Here is a 15,000-nt window from a genome sequence, read left to right on the forward strand (position 1 = left end):
CTGGAGTTGTTTGGTTTATAAAAATTAGATCTGGCTTTATGTAGGGCTTTCTTTAAAAAACATTCCGGATAACCTACGTTAGAAAGTTGTGGACTACAAATCCTAAGGGCTCTAAGATATAGGCCCGATGCAACACTATATCTAATGTTATCCGGATGGTGGCTAAAAAAGTGTAGGTAATTTCCTGTGTGAGTAGGCTTCCTATACACAGAAAAGGACAATTGGTCTGGGTCTCTTATGACCGAAATGTCCAGGAATGGGATCCTAACTCCTTCTTCCCATTCCACCTTAAAATTATTATTCCTAGCCAATTTATTTAATTTAACAAAGAATTCATCAAAAGAACCCCACTTATCGTCCCATAGTGTAAAAATATCATCAACATACCTAAACCAAAACGTGTCAGGTGGTTTAATCTTAGGTAATAAAGTACTTTCAAAATATTCCATGTATAGGTTAGCTAACACGGGTGAAAGGTTAAAACCCATACTGCAACCATATCTTTGTCTAAAATAAGAATTATTGAGAGTAAAAACATTGGTATTGATGCATAAACGGGTCAGGCTGATAATCTTTAATACTGAAAGTGGGAGTTTGTATTGATATGGGTGCAGTTTGTTTTCCAAAAAACTTAAGATATCTTCCGTGTTAACATTTGTGAATAAGGAAACTATATCGAGACTTAGTTGTTTGCTATTTGTAGGTATGATTTGTCATTAAATTTTACTCACAAAATCTTCTGAGTGTTTAATATGAGAGTTTGAGAAACTTCCCACAAATGGTGACAAAATCCCTGTGAGCCATTTTGATACCTTACTTGTACATGAATTCTTATTGGAGATAATTGGCCTTAGAGGGGTGCCTTCTTTATGTAATTTAGGAAGGCCATAAAAGTTAGGTAATTGAGGGTTGATAACTCTTAAATTATCAAATAATTCATCTCCCTCTATTTTTCGGGCTTTCTTATTAAACTCTGCGGAGGTGTTCCTGAGGGGATTTTCAGTAAGGCTTTCATAGGTGTCCTTATCAGCTAACATATTAAGGGCTTTTGTGACATAGTCTTTTTGGTTAAGAATTACTATTTTACCTCCTTTGTCGGCTCTTGTGATGAGCATTCACAGATTGGTTACAAAAGAGGACGAGGGAGTCATATGAGACGTACAAAGAAAAGAAAAGAGAAGTAAAGCAAAAGGTAAAGGAGGCAAAGAGGAGAGCAGATGTGAAATGGGGTAAGAGTATGACAGAAAATTTTGAAAGTAATAAAAAGATGTAGTAGTTTCAGAGGGATTAGCTTGTTAAGTGTAGTAGGGAAGGCTTATGGGAGGATCTTGATTGAGAGGATTAGGAGAGGAACAGAAGGAGTAATTGGTGAGGAACAGTGTGGATTTAGGACAGGTAGAGGTTGTGTAGATCTGATCTTTGTGGTAAGACAGATATGTGAGAAAGCTATAGGAAAGGGGAAGGATGTTTTTTGGGCTCTTATGGATCTGGAAAAGGCTTATGATAGGGTAGACAGAAAGGCACTGTGGGAGGTTATGCAGATTTATGGGATAGGAGGAAAGCTTTTGGGAGCTGTCAAGAGTTTTTATGAGAGTAGTAGAGCTTGTGTCAGGATTAGAAATGGAGAGAGTGAGTGGTTTGAAGTAAAGGTGGGACTTCGTCAAGGATGCGTTATGTCGCCCTGGCTGTTCAACTTATACATGGATGGGGTGGTGCGAGAGGTGAATGCCAGGGTAGTGGGTCAGGGATTGGAGATGGTTAAAGAAAATGGAGAAAAGTGGGAGGTGAGCCAGCTGTTGTTTGCGGACGACACTGCGCTTGTGGCAGGGTCGGAGGAGGGATTGAGGAAGCTGGTGGCAGAGTTTGGGAGAGTATGTGATAGAAGAAAACTAAAGATAAATGTGGGTAAAAGTAAGGTGATGTGATGTACAAGGGGTGAAAGTGGCAGTAGACTGGAAGTGAACATTAAGAGAGAGCGACTGGAGGAAGTGGATAATTTTAGATACTTGGGTGCAAGTGTAGCAGGAAAAGGTGGAGTGAAGGTGGAGGTAGAATGTAGATTGAGAGAAGCGAGTAAATGCCTTGGTGGATTAAAGAGTGTAATGAGGAATAGATATTTAGGAATGGATGCGAAGAGGAGACTGTATGAAGGAGCACTGTATGGGGCAGAAACGAGGAACATAAGAGAAGAAGAGAGAAGGAGTTTGAATGTGTTTGAGATGAGGTGTCTGAGAGGTATGGTGGGGGTTACTAGGCTGGATAGAGTGAGAAATGAGGAGGTGAGGAGGAGAACAGGGGTGAAAAAGGAGCTGGGAGATAGGGTTGATGAAAGAATATTAGGATGGTTTGGACACGTGGAAAGAATGAATGAAGAAAGACTAGTAAAAGAGGTATGGAAGGCAGATGTGGAGGGAGTGAACATGAGGGGACGTCCTAGGATGAGGTGGATGGATGGGATGAAGGGGGCTTTGGGGAAGAGGGGAATGTCTGTTGAGGAAGGAAGGGAGAGGACGGAAGACAGAGGTGAGTGGAGAATGGTTGTATATGGATGATGTTGTGATTGCATGAGGAGGAATGGGCGGGGGGTGGTGGGTGAGGTAGTATGTGTGAGTAAATTTTGACGCAGCCCGAAGGGATTTCTCCCCGTCCTCTCCTTATATGCAAGGGGGAACGGAGAGGGGGGGGGGTCGCCTATTAAATGAAGCGGCCTTGCTGTGGATGTGCTGTGTCTTGCGAAACTGCTTCTGACCCAGGGCGGTGGACAAGGTGCAGGGATGACCCGTCATCCAGGAGGTGCTCAGATGAGAGGGAGGGTGGGAGGGGTGTGGAGTGTATTTAGGGATGAAATGGGTGGGAGTGTTTTTATGCCTTTCCCTTTTTAGCTACCTCCCTTGAAAGGGGGAAAAAGCCTTGGTATATGTATGTATGTATGAGATGTTCAATTGCTAATTTCAATCTTTTAGGAAAACCGCTATCTCCCTTGACACAGTCTATAATACCTTGCAAAAGGACTTCTTTTAAACACTGTAGGTCTTTGTCATAATCGTTAGCTGCCATGAACTTATCAAAACCCACAATATAGTCCAAGGTATGACTTTTGTCTGGTTTCATGGCAAAATTAACCCCTAAACTTCTTGTTCGTATCTTGAGAGAGTCTCATCCGAGAGGATAGTCACATTGTCCGTTAGAGAGAACTTAGTCCAAACACTGTTTTTGCACAATCTAATAAGTTTCTTATTAAGTCTATTTTTATGTTTTTCACTTACGTAAAGGGCTTCTTTAATAAAACATTATCCTATCTTCAATACCACAAAAGGTCAGTGGCCCCCAGACTATATTACGAAGTCAGCAGTCAACAAATTAATGTCAAGAGCGGTGGGACAAAATACCACCAACTGTCCTTTCTTGACCCAACCATATCAAGGGCATGTAACCTGAGTCCCCCAACTTTCCCCATCCCCTTTTATGTACCCCTTACTACCTCATATATACTTGTACTTTAACCTCTTGTAACTATTCTGCTGATGAGGACTACAGATAGTAGTCGAAATATACAGTTTTCCTGTACTTCCGATATTATTTCTCCGATAGTGGGTTTATAGTGAACATATATATATGTATATATATATATACATATATATATACTGTTATGCCTTCCGCAAGGGTATAAGGAAATATGTCTAGGAGGGGTTCGTACTTAGTGGCCTTGATGTGGGTAAGGCAAATCCAAACGGAAGTTAACATAAATAACTAATTTAATGTATAACAAAAAGCCAACAAAACAAATATAACTTTACAACAACAAAATTAATCAATTGACAATTAATTCCTCCACCGAAAACCAAGTCATGAGAATATAGAATACGTGGTGACGCCATGGTACTAGAGCAAAAGCAATATGGGAGAGATAAAGTTACGCGCCGCTCAGCCAACGAAAGTGCGCCCGCTAGGAGCCGGTAGATGCATTATATATACAGTTGGCGAGAACGGGAGGAAGGCGAAGGATGAGCCGGACAGAACTAGTTCACGTCCGTCGGTCTAGAGAGAGTAGATCCCATAAAGTATACAAGCAGTTTTTACCGTACATACGTAATTACCTAACAAGTACAGGATAACACAGATACAGATATTTTTAGATACATGGAGGATGGTGGGCCATCACAACGTATACAAGCAATTTACAGTACATACATAATTATCTTACAATTAAAGATTGACATACAGATACAGACATTTTATATACATGGAGGATAGTGGGCCATCACACACACACCCCCTAGAACTCATCAACTCAGGAGAACAGACGAGTTGGGAGTTCTAATCAGGACGGCTAAGGGTATCAGCAAGGAGGTTATCAGAACCCTTGATAAATTTTATATCGAGGAGGTATTGTTGGAGGAACAAGGACCAACGTAATAGCCTCCTATTATTGTTCTTGTTCCGTTCAAGGAATATTAACGGATTGTGGTCCGTGAATATCCGTAAGGGGGTCGAGCTGGGTATTACGTAGCATTTGAACTTCCGCAGGGCAGAGATGATGGACAGTAGCTGCTTCTCGGTGGTCGTCCGTGCACAGTCGAGTTTGTCCGTTTTCTTTAGGGACCAGAACGCACGGAGCGGCCCATGGGGAATTACTGGGAACTGCCAAACCGTGCTGCACTAGATAGTCGACCTCTTTCTTCATTATCAGCTTCTTCTGGGGATGCAGTCGGTACGGGTGTTGGCGGCTAGGAGAAGTTCCTGGATACAGTTGAATCTCATGGCACGTCAGGTTACAACGGCCAGGATTATCTCGGAACAAGGATCTGTGACTAGAAATAATTTCAGAAATTTCCTTAGTTTGATCAGGATTCAAGTGGTTAAGGTACGAAAGTAGGTTGTTGTTGTTGTTGTTGTTCCCTAGACTGTCTGTCCGAGCAGTCCCGTCTCCCCAAGGAAGGCCACAGCCGAAACTGGGTTTTCCCACAAATCCTTTATAGAGTGTATGTTGTGTTGTTTGCGTGCATGATTGTGTATAATGCAGTCTTCCATTACGTGTTGTATGGTATGGGGTGAAGTGTTACATCCTGGGCAGCTGTTCACAACACGGTCGTCCAGCCTCTTCTGGTAGCTTAGAAGTGCTGGGTGGTGACCGCATCGCAGTCTGGCCAAGTGGACTCTGTCCTTTCGTGGGAGAGAGGATTCAGAAGGGTGGATATCAGGGGGTCTGGCATGCAGCAGTGTGTTGTCTTTCAGTGTGTTAATGGAGCGGTGAGTGATATGATTATGAATATGTTTCCGGAGGCTGGTATTTGGTGGTTGTGGAGGAAGAGAAGAGAGTATCTGTGTGTAATAAAGGTCTTTGGGTGTAGTTTTAATGTTTCTTGGTGTGTGTGGGTGTTCTGCTATGTAGTGTAGCGGGTGTGATGTGTTTGTGGTGGCTGCGGCAAGTGTTTGTGTGCCTCTCATGTCGAGGTGGTCCTTGACTTTGAGGACTTTTGTTTCATGGTGTAAATGGTCTGTAGGTGATGTATTTGTGCAGCCTGTAATTGTTTTTAGGGCTTTGTTTTGTATGATTTGAAGGGTGTTGTGGTGTGTCTCACTGAGATTAGGAGCCCATGCAGGACTCGCATAATTCATCACTGAGCGTATGCATTGTTTGTATATTGTTATATTAGTTTCTTTGTTTTGTCCAAATGTTGTTCCAGTGATTGACTTAAGTGCGTTAAGTCTAGGTGTGCATTTGTTTTTTATGTTTGTGAGGTGTTGTTTGAAAGACATGGATGTATCGTATGTTACACCAAGAATTTTCGGTGTGTTTGTGTGTGGTATTAGAGTGTTGTTGATGTAGAGATGAGGTATGTATTTGTGTTCTTTTGTCCAGTTGGTGAGAAGTGTTGCTGTAGATTTGGTTGGAGCTATTTTGAGTCTGTTTGTGATGAACCATGTGTTGAGTGTGTCAAGGTAAGGCTGGATTATTTCTGCGGCTTTGTCTGTGTTACGATGTGTGCATGTGATTGTTATGTCGTCTGCGTAGGAAGAGATTTGTATTTCTGAGGTGTCTGGCGTGGGTAAGTCATGCATGTATAGATTAAATAATGTGGGGGATAGAACTGAGCCCTGTGGTACTCCGTTCTTAATGTTTCTGATGTGCGATGATTGGCCATTATATGACACATGAGCATTCCTGCCTGCCAGATAATTGGCCAGCCATCTTTTGGTGTTATTGTGCATGTCTGTGTTATATATTTTATTTGTTAGGTTGTGGCGGGGGATAGCATCAAAAGCTTTACTAATGTCCAATGTTATAAGAAGTGTTCTGTGGTGGGGCCTATCTGAATTGATGCCATCTAAAATTCTTTGTGTGAGGTTTGTCAGAAGAGTGTTTGTGGAGTGAAGTGGCCTAAAACCGTGTTGTGAGTCAGCAAGGGGAATATATGGTGTGACAAGTTTAAGTATTAGGCGTTCAATGACTTTAGAGGGGGTGCAGAGAAGTGTGATTGGGCGGTGCGATGTTGGGATTGTTGGGTCTTTGTTCGGTTTTGGAATGGTGATTATTTTACCATGCTTCCAGATGTCGGGTATAGTGTTGTGTGAATAGCTGTAGTTTGCAATGTTTGTGAGTGCGTGTATACCTTGTGGTCCAATGTGTTTTAGGTGGATGTTGCTTATGTTATCAGGGCCACAGGCAGATGAGTGCTTGAGACTATGCATTATGAGTTTTGTCTGACTGTCTATGAAGGGTGTAAAGTCTGAGTCTGTGGGAAAGTCTTTCTTACGTCGAATGGTGCGTCGGTCGTCAGGGTGAGATGTAAGATGGCTCGTCTGTGCAAAATGACGTATGAGTGCGTTTGCTTGTTGTCTGTTTGAGGGTAGATTATCTGTTGTTGTGATTATTGCTGCGTGAGAGCGTGTAGTGTTAGTGTTGGATAGTGTAATGCTGTTGAGTGTTTTGTACAATTTGCTGGTGTTTGTTTTGTGATCAAGTGTATTGATAAAGTTTTGCCAATTTTGTGTTTTTTGTTCATGTATTTTATTGGCAATCACAGTGTTTAGTGTTTGTATTTGGTCTGCTATGTTTTGAGGGATAGGTGTGGGGGTATCGTGTTTAAGTGTGTCACGTTGTCTGATGAGGCCTTGGATTTCTGGTGTGAAGTTGGGGTTGTGTGATTTTCTGTTGCCTCTAGGGATGTATCTCTTGTCTGCGTTTTGTATGATTGTATTAAAAGCGTGCACAGCATTGTTTATGTTTGTGATTGGTGTACTGTTAAGTGTTTCAAAATGTTGTTCTGTCTCTTCATTAAAGGCTTCCCAGTTAGCTCTCTTGTAATTGGTGTAAGTGTGTCTGTGGCCAACTGGGGTGCATCTTGTTTTGGTGGTGATGATGATTGGAAGGTGGTCAGAACCAAGGGCTCCGACCACTCTCCATGATGTTGTTGGGGTTAGGCAGGGGGAGCAAAAGGTGATATCAGGAGAGGAGGGAGTGTAGAGGGCTTGGTATGGGATATGTGTATGATTATGCGTGTTGTTCATGATAGTCAATGAGTCGAATTGAGTCTGTATATCAAGCCCTCTGTCTGTGTCAGGGTTGTCGACAAACCAGGCAGACGACTTGGCGTTGAAGTCACCACCCATGATCAGGTTGGGGATTGAGGTTAGTTGGCTGAGTTGAGGTCTGAAGGTGTTTGGAACTGTGGGGGATGATTGGGGGGGAATGTACATGTTAACTATTGTTAGTGTTGAATTGTTACCTGTGCGGATACGAATGGATTGGGTTTCTGTTGTGTTATCTGTGGTAGGGAGGAGAATTTTGGTTGTGGCACTTGTGTCCACAAAACAGATGGAATGGTGGATCAGGGTGATGAGTCCACCGCCATTGCCGTCAGTCCGGTCTTGTCTGATGGTGGTGTAATTATGAAATGATGGTGTTTTGTGTGAGTGTCTTAATTTTGTTTCTTGTAGAATTGCAATGTGTATGTTGTGTTGTTTAAGAAAGTGTTCAAGTTCATGTTTTTTAGTGTTAATACCGTCAATGTTGTGTTGTAATATGTTGATGTTGTGTGTTTTGTATGTGTTGTATGTTGCCGTTTGGGGTTGAGGTTGGGGTGGTAGTGGGGAAGGTGTAGGATCTGGGTCAGAGGGGGGGGAAAGGAGAGATCGGGGACAAAGGAAGGGGAGTACTAATCGGGGGTAAGGGCAAAGGGAAATTGGGAGTGGGTAAGGGTGTTGGCTGTGGTTGGGGAGGTGGGATTGGGGCTACTGGAGGGCAGGTAGAACATGTCCAAGTGTTTGTGTATTGGGTTGTGTCAGCAAGTGTTGTACAAGTGAGGTGGGCCCAGTTTTTGCACATATTGCACTGAACTGAGCCCTTTGTCTGTCTGCTCGAAGTAATGGGTTTAGAGCATGTTGGGCATGTGTATTTTGTGGTGGGCCCAGGATTGCTCTCTACATCTCCGGCTAAAAGTAGAAGAAGAGGGGTGATCGCCGGAAAATGACCCCTCAGTGCAGAAAAAACGTAACATTGTGTGTTGGAAAAAAAAGGATTGTGGTACTCCCCCAGGTAGGCGTAGCTCCTCCTTGGGGATCGGTGCCATCTGCGTAGAGCTGATGGCCAGGGGTAGTTGCTGCTGATTGGCCCCCAACTCTTGGGGTTGGGGGGTGGTCCCACGACGTAGACGTTGCAGCTCCAGGACCAAAGTAGGTTGTTCAAGATGTCGCTGTTGTTGCCGACTGTGGGAGGATCGAAATGTGGCAACGTCGGTTCGTGGACTCGTGGACGGTCGGTTGACATAGGTATTTTACTGGGACCATGATTTAGCGAAAGCAATGGTTTGACTGAACTGTCTAGTGGTATTTTGGCAAGGTATGGCTTAAGCAAGTTAACATGAACAAGTTGAGTAGTTTTACGTCTGTCAGGGGTTTCTAGTACGTAATTATATTCTGACATATTTTTCTGAATTTCATAAGGACCATGGTATTTAGCTTGAAGAGGCTGTCCAGAGATAGGAATGTATGCAAGAACCATATCTCCCTCCTTGAATTCTCTCTTACGAGATTTCTGATCAAAATTAACCTTCATTTTACTTTGTGCATGTTCAAGGTTCTTCAAGGCAAAGGAATGAATTCTGGCTAGGTTATCCTTAAGGGCAACAATATACTGGTTAACAGACTGTAAAGGTGAGGTAGAAGAAGATATGATATGGTCCTTGATTACCTTGAGGGGTCCCCTTACCTTCCTTCCATATAACAATTCAAAGGGAGAAACACCCAGAGATTCGGATGGTGTTTCACGGAGCGTTTAGACTGGGACAAAGCTGAGCTTATTTATAAATCCAGGTGTGAGTTCAGGAGGAAAATGGTAGAATCTACTATAATTGAATACCAGCCCAATATCAACATTTCAAAGGGGCAATGGGCCCCGGATAAAATTTCAGGACTTTTCATCACCAGCCTATTAAAAAGACATTTGCCTCCTGACCTCACATACGGAGTGGGCGGTTGGTAGAGACCTCTCCCAATGTTCCCCTTTCTCATGCCAAGGGTGCTACTTAAGTAGCATTCACTATTCCTATTTGTATCTACTGAAGACGATTGCAGTTTGCAATCGAAATATATAGATTCCCCGTCTCCAGTCTTTTCTACTCCAACGGTGGCTCTCACGTGATTGACAAATGTGTGATTACATTATACACCTGCAATATATATATATGTATATATATATATATATATATATATATATATATACATGTAGCAGGAGCGTGGCAGGAGATCCTCTCTGATGCATATTCTGTTAAAAACGACAGCAAAAGAATTGTTAATTAACTTTTTCCGTGAGCTCTCAAGCTTGCGAAAAGTAGATTTCTGGTAGGGGGAAAGGGAGTAAATTAAATTTCCAAAACTCATAGGAAACAAAAGTTATAATGAACACAAAAATACAGCACACAGTAAACAAAATACAAGAAAAGAGTACAAAGAAAACAGCAAAACACAAAATACAAGCAGAACAAATTAAATTTCAAAACGTTTCGCAGATCTTTCTTCATCCTCAGTTGATGTGATTAAGATTGGAAAAGGGAGCATATTTTAAATGAAGTGAAAAGCACTGGACCCAGCATCGACGCCACCTTGATAGGAAGACTATGGTAAAAAACACCGATGTTGTGGCAAAAGAAGAGGATCCACAGCGCTTGGCTATCTTGGAAGCCATCTGGATAAAGGAGCTGCAACCTGTCATTAATAGGCAAGTAAATGACTTCGCCCTCCTCCCTAGCATGAAACCTGTTCGGAGGAGCCAGATGAGCAATCCCAAGAATTCGGGGTCTCCTCCACAGAGACTTCCCATTCCCCGCCAAAGAGAAGAACATCCTGCCATTCGTCATTCCCAAAGACTGAGAAGCAGACTGGCGCCGAACCCGGAAGTGACCTCTCCGAGTAATGTTTCCGCCAACCTGTGATCTCAACTAGTGTTCGTACTCATATGTGGGACCTCCCCCAGTTTCAACACGGTGACTTCTCCCCGTGCTTTTCACACCTTAGATCAAGATATAACGAAATGGCAAAGCTGGTTAAAAGGAATACACGTTCAGCGAAACGTAATTATGAAATCAAGGTTGCCAGTCAAGCAAAATCCAACTCAAAGGGTTTCTTTCACCTCTATAGAACAAAAAATAAAGAAAGAATAGGACCAATTAAAAACGACGAAAATGTCATGATAGAATCGGAAGAAAAAATGAGTGAGGAGTTTAACAATTATTTTCTATCGGTGTTTACTAATGAGAGGTTAGATAAAGTACCTGACTGCGATCCGATTTTCAGAGGGGATGAAGAAAATAGCCTAACTAATATCAGCATTAGTAAAGAAGAAGTTATCAAGCAGATTGACAGACTTAAAGCTACAAAATCTCCGGGTCCGGACGAAATTTTTCCAAGAATGCTTAAAGAGTGTAAATTTGAAATCTGCGACCAGTTAACTGAAATATTCAATAAATCGGTAGACACTGGTTCTGTTCCAACTGCTTGGAGGCAGGCAAACGTTGTTCCTGTTTTTAAGAAGGGAGATAGATCGACCATATGCAACTACAGGCCAATCAGTTTGACATCGGTTATAGGAAAAATGCTTGAATCAATAATAGTAAATAGACTCAGAGAACACATTGAAGGGCATAATTTAATTCGTGATTCACAGCATGGTTTCTCCAAAGGTAAGTCATGCGTGACTAATCTTCTATCCTTTTACACTAAGGTATATAAGGCGTCAGACAACAATGAAAATTACGATGTTATTTACCTTGACTTTAGCAAAGCGTTCGACAAAGTGCCACACCAGAGACTACTAAATAAAATCAAAGCCCATGGCATAGGAGGAAAAGTGTTAGAATGGATTAGAGCTTGGATTAGTAACAGAAAACAGCGGGTCACCATAAATGGAATAAAATCTAGGTGGGGCAATGTTACTAGCGGGGTCCCCCAGGGCTCGGTTTTGGGTCCCTTATTGTTCATTATGTATATAAACGACTTAGACGATGGGTTAGATAGTGATGTTAGTAAGTTTGCGGACGACACTAAAATAGGACGCCTAATTAGGTCAGGAAACGACGCCCAGATTCTGCAGGATGATCTTAATAAACTGTTAACATGGTCGGTGAAATGGCAAATGAACTTCAATATCTCTAAGTGTAGCGTGTTAAACGTAGGGCTACACAACCCCAAAAATAGATACAACTTAGATGACACGTTTTTAGACAAATCTGAGTGCGAGAGGGACTTGGGAGTTCTGGTGAGTCCGGACCTTAAAACCAGGAAGCAGTGCATTAGCGCCAGAAATAAAGCAAACAGAGCATTAGGCTTCATTGCTAGGACGGTAACGAATAGAAGTGCAGAGGTAATTATCAAACTCTATCTAGCGATAGTTAGACCCATCCTTGACTATGCGGTACAGTTTTGGTCTCCGTCCTACAGAATGGACATAAATTCACTAGAATCGGTACAGAGAAGAATGACCAAAATGATACAAGGACTCGGAAATTTGCCTTACGAAGAGAGGCTTAGGCACCTAAACTTACACTCTCTGGAAAGACGCAGAGTGCGGGGTGATCTAATAGAAGTGTTCAAGTGGATCAAAGGCTATAACAAGGGTGATGCAAACAAGGTCATCATAATAAAACAACAGGGCAGGACTCGCAGTAATGGGTATAAACTGGACAAATTTAGATTTAAGAAGGAAATAGGCAAGAATTGGTTTACAAATAGGGTGGTCGATGAATGGAATAAACTTAGTAACCACGTAGTAAGCGCTGAAACTATCAGTTGTTTTAAAAAACGATTAGACAACTTTATGGATGGGAACGACAGTTGGTGATGGATACGGAGCTGCCTAGTGTAGGCCTTATGGTCTTTTGCAGTCTCCTTTATTTCTTATGTTCTTATGTTCTTTCCAATCTTAATCACATTAACTGAGGATGCAGAATGATCTCCGAAACGTTTTTGAAATTTAATATGTTCTCCTTGTATTTTGTTTTTTGCTGTATTCTTTGTACTCTTTTCTTGTATTTTGTTTACTGTGTGCTGTATTTTTGTGCTCATTATAACTTTTGTTTCCTATGAGTTTTGGAAATTTAATTTACTCCCTTTCCCCCTACCAGAAATCTACTTTTCGCAAGCTTGAGAGCTCACGGAAAAAGTTAATTAATAATTCTTTTGCTGTCGTTTTTAACAGAATATATATATAGGTTACTCCTTGAAGTCAGCTGCTGAGTTCATTGACATCCTGAGAACTTCTGATCCTGACGAAGACATTGCTTCTCTGGACGTGGAGAGCCTTTTCACCCACGTTCCTGCCCAAGAAACTATAGAGATCTTCCTGGACTGCGTTTACAGATCTGGCCGAACCCCTCTTTTAATACCCGAAAGGTTATTGAAGGAAATGCTAGAAGCATGTACGATGGAGGCACCTTTCCTCTCCCACAGAGGGGAACTCTTCCGTCAGGTGGATGGTGTTGCGATGGGGTCACCCCTGGGTGTCCTATTTGCCAACATGTGCATGGCTGCTGTCGAAACTAGGACCTTCAATAGTCACCATAGACCGAGGATCTACGCCAGATATATTGATGATATTTTTATCTCCGTCAGAGAAAGCAGCGATACCAGGAAGTTAGCAGACGCCCTCAAAGCAAATTCAGTCCTCAATTTTACCATCGAAGAGAGTAAGGACAAAACCCTTTCCTTCCTTGATGTCCTTGTCGAAAGGAAAGAGGACCATTACGCCACTTCTGTTTTCACAAAGGATACCAATGTTGGGCGGTGCCTAAATGCCAGGGGTGAGTGTCCAGACTCTTATAAGAGGTCTGTAGTTGGTGCTTATGTTAGGCGGGCTTTCTCTCATTGCAGCACCTGGAAAGCTGTCCATACAGAACTTGAACGCGTTAGACAGGTGTTAAAGAATAATGGCTTCTCTTGTAACACCATAGAAGATGTCATTAGAAAGAATATGGAAGAGTTTCACACACGAGTCAAAACCACTGCTGACAATCCGGAGAAAACCCTAATGATTTACTACAAATTAGATTTTGGCACTGCTTACAGACAGGAAGCCGATACCCTTCGTAGGATTATCTCTAGAGGCGTTTCACCTCAGGAGCCCTACGAAAGGGTCTCACTGAAAGTCTTCAGCCGTCCCAACCTGATTGCTTCCCTTGTCATGAAAAGCGTCCCCGTCCCCGAGTGTCTAAAGGAACTTAAAACCGGCGTAGTATATAAATTCAAATGTTCTGAAGGGGCATGCAACTCCCTCGATGTTAGCTACGTCAGCCATACCCTCACGACCTTAAGAAGACGACTGCAGGCTCACCGTAACAACGGAGTCATCCACCAACATTTTGTCCATGCCCACTATAGAAAGCCGCCCCAAGTAGATCTCATAAGGTGATACAACAATCATCCACCATGATAACAATTATGGAAGTTTAGTTGTAGCTGAGGCAGTGAGCATCGCTTTACAAAAGCCTATCTTAAATGTACAGATTTCATCTGATTATGTCCTCCCCTCTAATAGAAAATACAGACCGTCACCACGGGACAAAAACCCACATGGGGATTGTGTCCAGACTTCCGGGACGTAATTCCACATCGGGAAGCTATCCCGGTTACCCTTTCCGTCTCGGTAGGGTAGACAGATTCCCACCTCACGAGTGACCTCTCCCTGCCATTTTCACTCGGCCTTATATACCCATGTTTGTACTGAAGTATTGTATTACCCTGAAGATGACCATTTGTAATGGTTGAAACAGCTGTCGGTAAAATGAATCAACATTCTGAAGCCTTTCACTATTTCCCTCAGAGTTTGAAATATGAAGAGAAAAGGAAATACAGAGAGTTAGAGAAATGTTTTCTTAAAATCATTGACGCCACTTGTGCTTTAGCATTTAATAGGAATATACATATGTATATATATATATATATATATATATATAATATAATATATATATATATATTTATATATATATTTATATATATATATATATATATATATATATATATATATATATATATATATATATATCCTATCCGAGAGGTGACACCTCGACGTGGTGGATAGGCTTGAGAATTTTAATGATTACAAAAGCTATGTCGATAGAGAGGAAACCTCTGCAGGGTCACCCATATCGAACAGGTTTTGTAGGAAAGATCAGACAAACAGCAGCTCAAACACACAGTAGCAGGACCCACTGCTAACTGACACGTCCCTGAGGGCAAACAGGGAAATTCCTCATAGATATATGGGGTACCGTCATAATGACGGCGTGGACCATTGGGCACCCTATAGATATAGGGCTTCACCGAATATAATTAATAAGGTGACACCAGAGAAATATCTCACCAGAAACCAGTTGGCAAGGAGGTGAGATTACTGCAAACCCCCCTTCATAGCCAACATGAATATGAATAGCACAATCAAAACAAAACCGGGCGTTCCTGCTGGATCATCGTCTCCTAAAGGTCCAACCGTATTGCCTCGTGTGCTTA

The 15,000-nt window shown here is 42.2% G+C and overlaps 1 protein-coding gene across 1 annotated transcript in view; it reads left to right on the top strand.

The window, feature by feature from the left end:
- Positions 1–15,000, top strand: part of LOC143024095 (uncharacterized) — a 53,429-nt gene that overhangs the window by 3,724 nt on the left and 34,705 nt on the right. Inside the window, exon 2 of the mRNA XM_076182860.1 lies at positions 12,695–12,964. Within this exon, the coding sequence (XP_076038975.1) occupies positions 12,695–12,964 (270 nt within the window). The remainder of the gene's footprint in view (positions 1–12,694; positions 12,965–15,000) is intronic.

Source organism: Oratosquilla oratoria, unplaced genomic scaffold (assembly GCF_046742065.1).
Source record: "Oratosquilla oratoria isolate Oo_2021 unplaced genomic scaffold, ASM4674206v1 SCAFFOLD90, whole genome shotgun sequence".
In the NCBI taxonomy this organism is placed as follows: Eukaryota; Metazoa; Arthropoda; class Malacostraca; order Stomatopoda; family Squillidae; genus Oratosquilla; species Oratosquilla oratoria.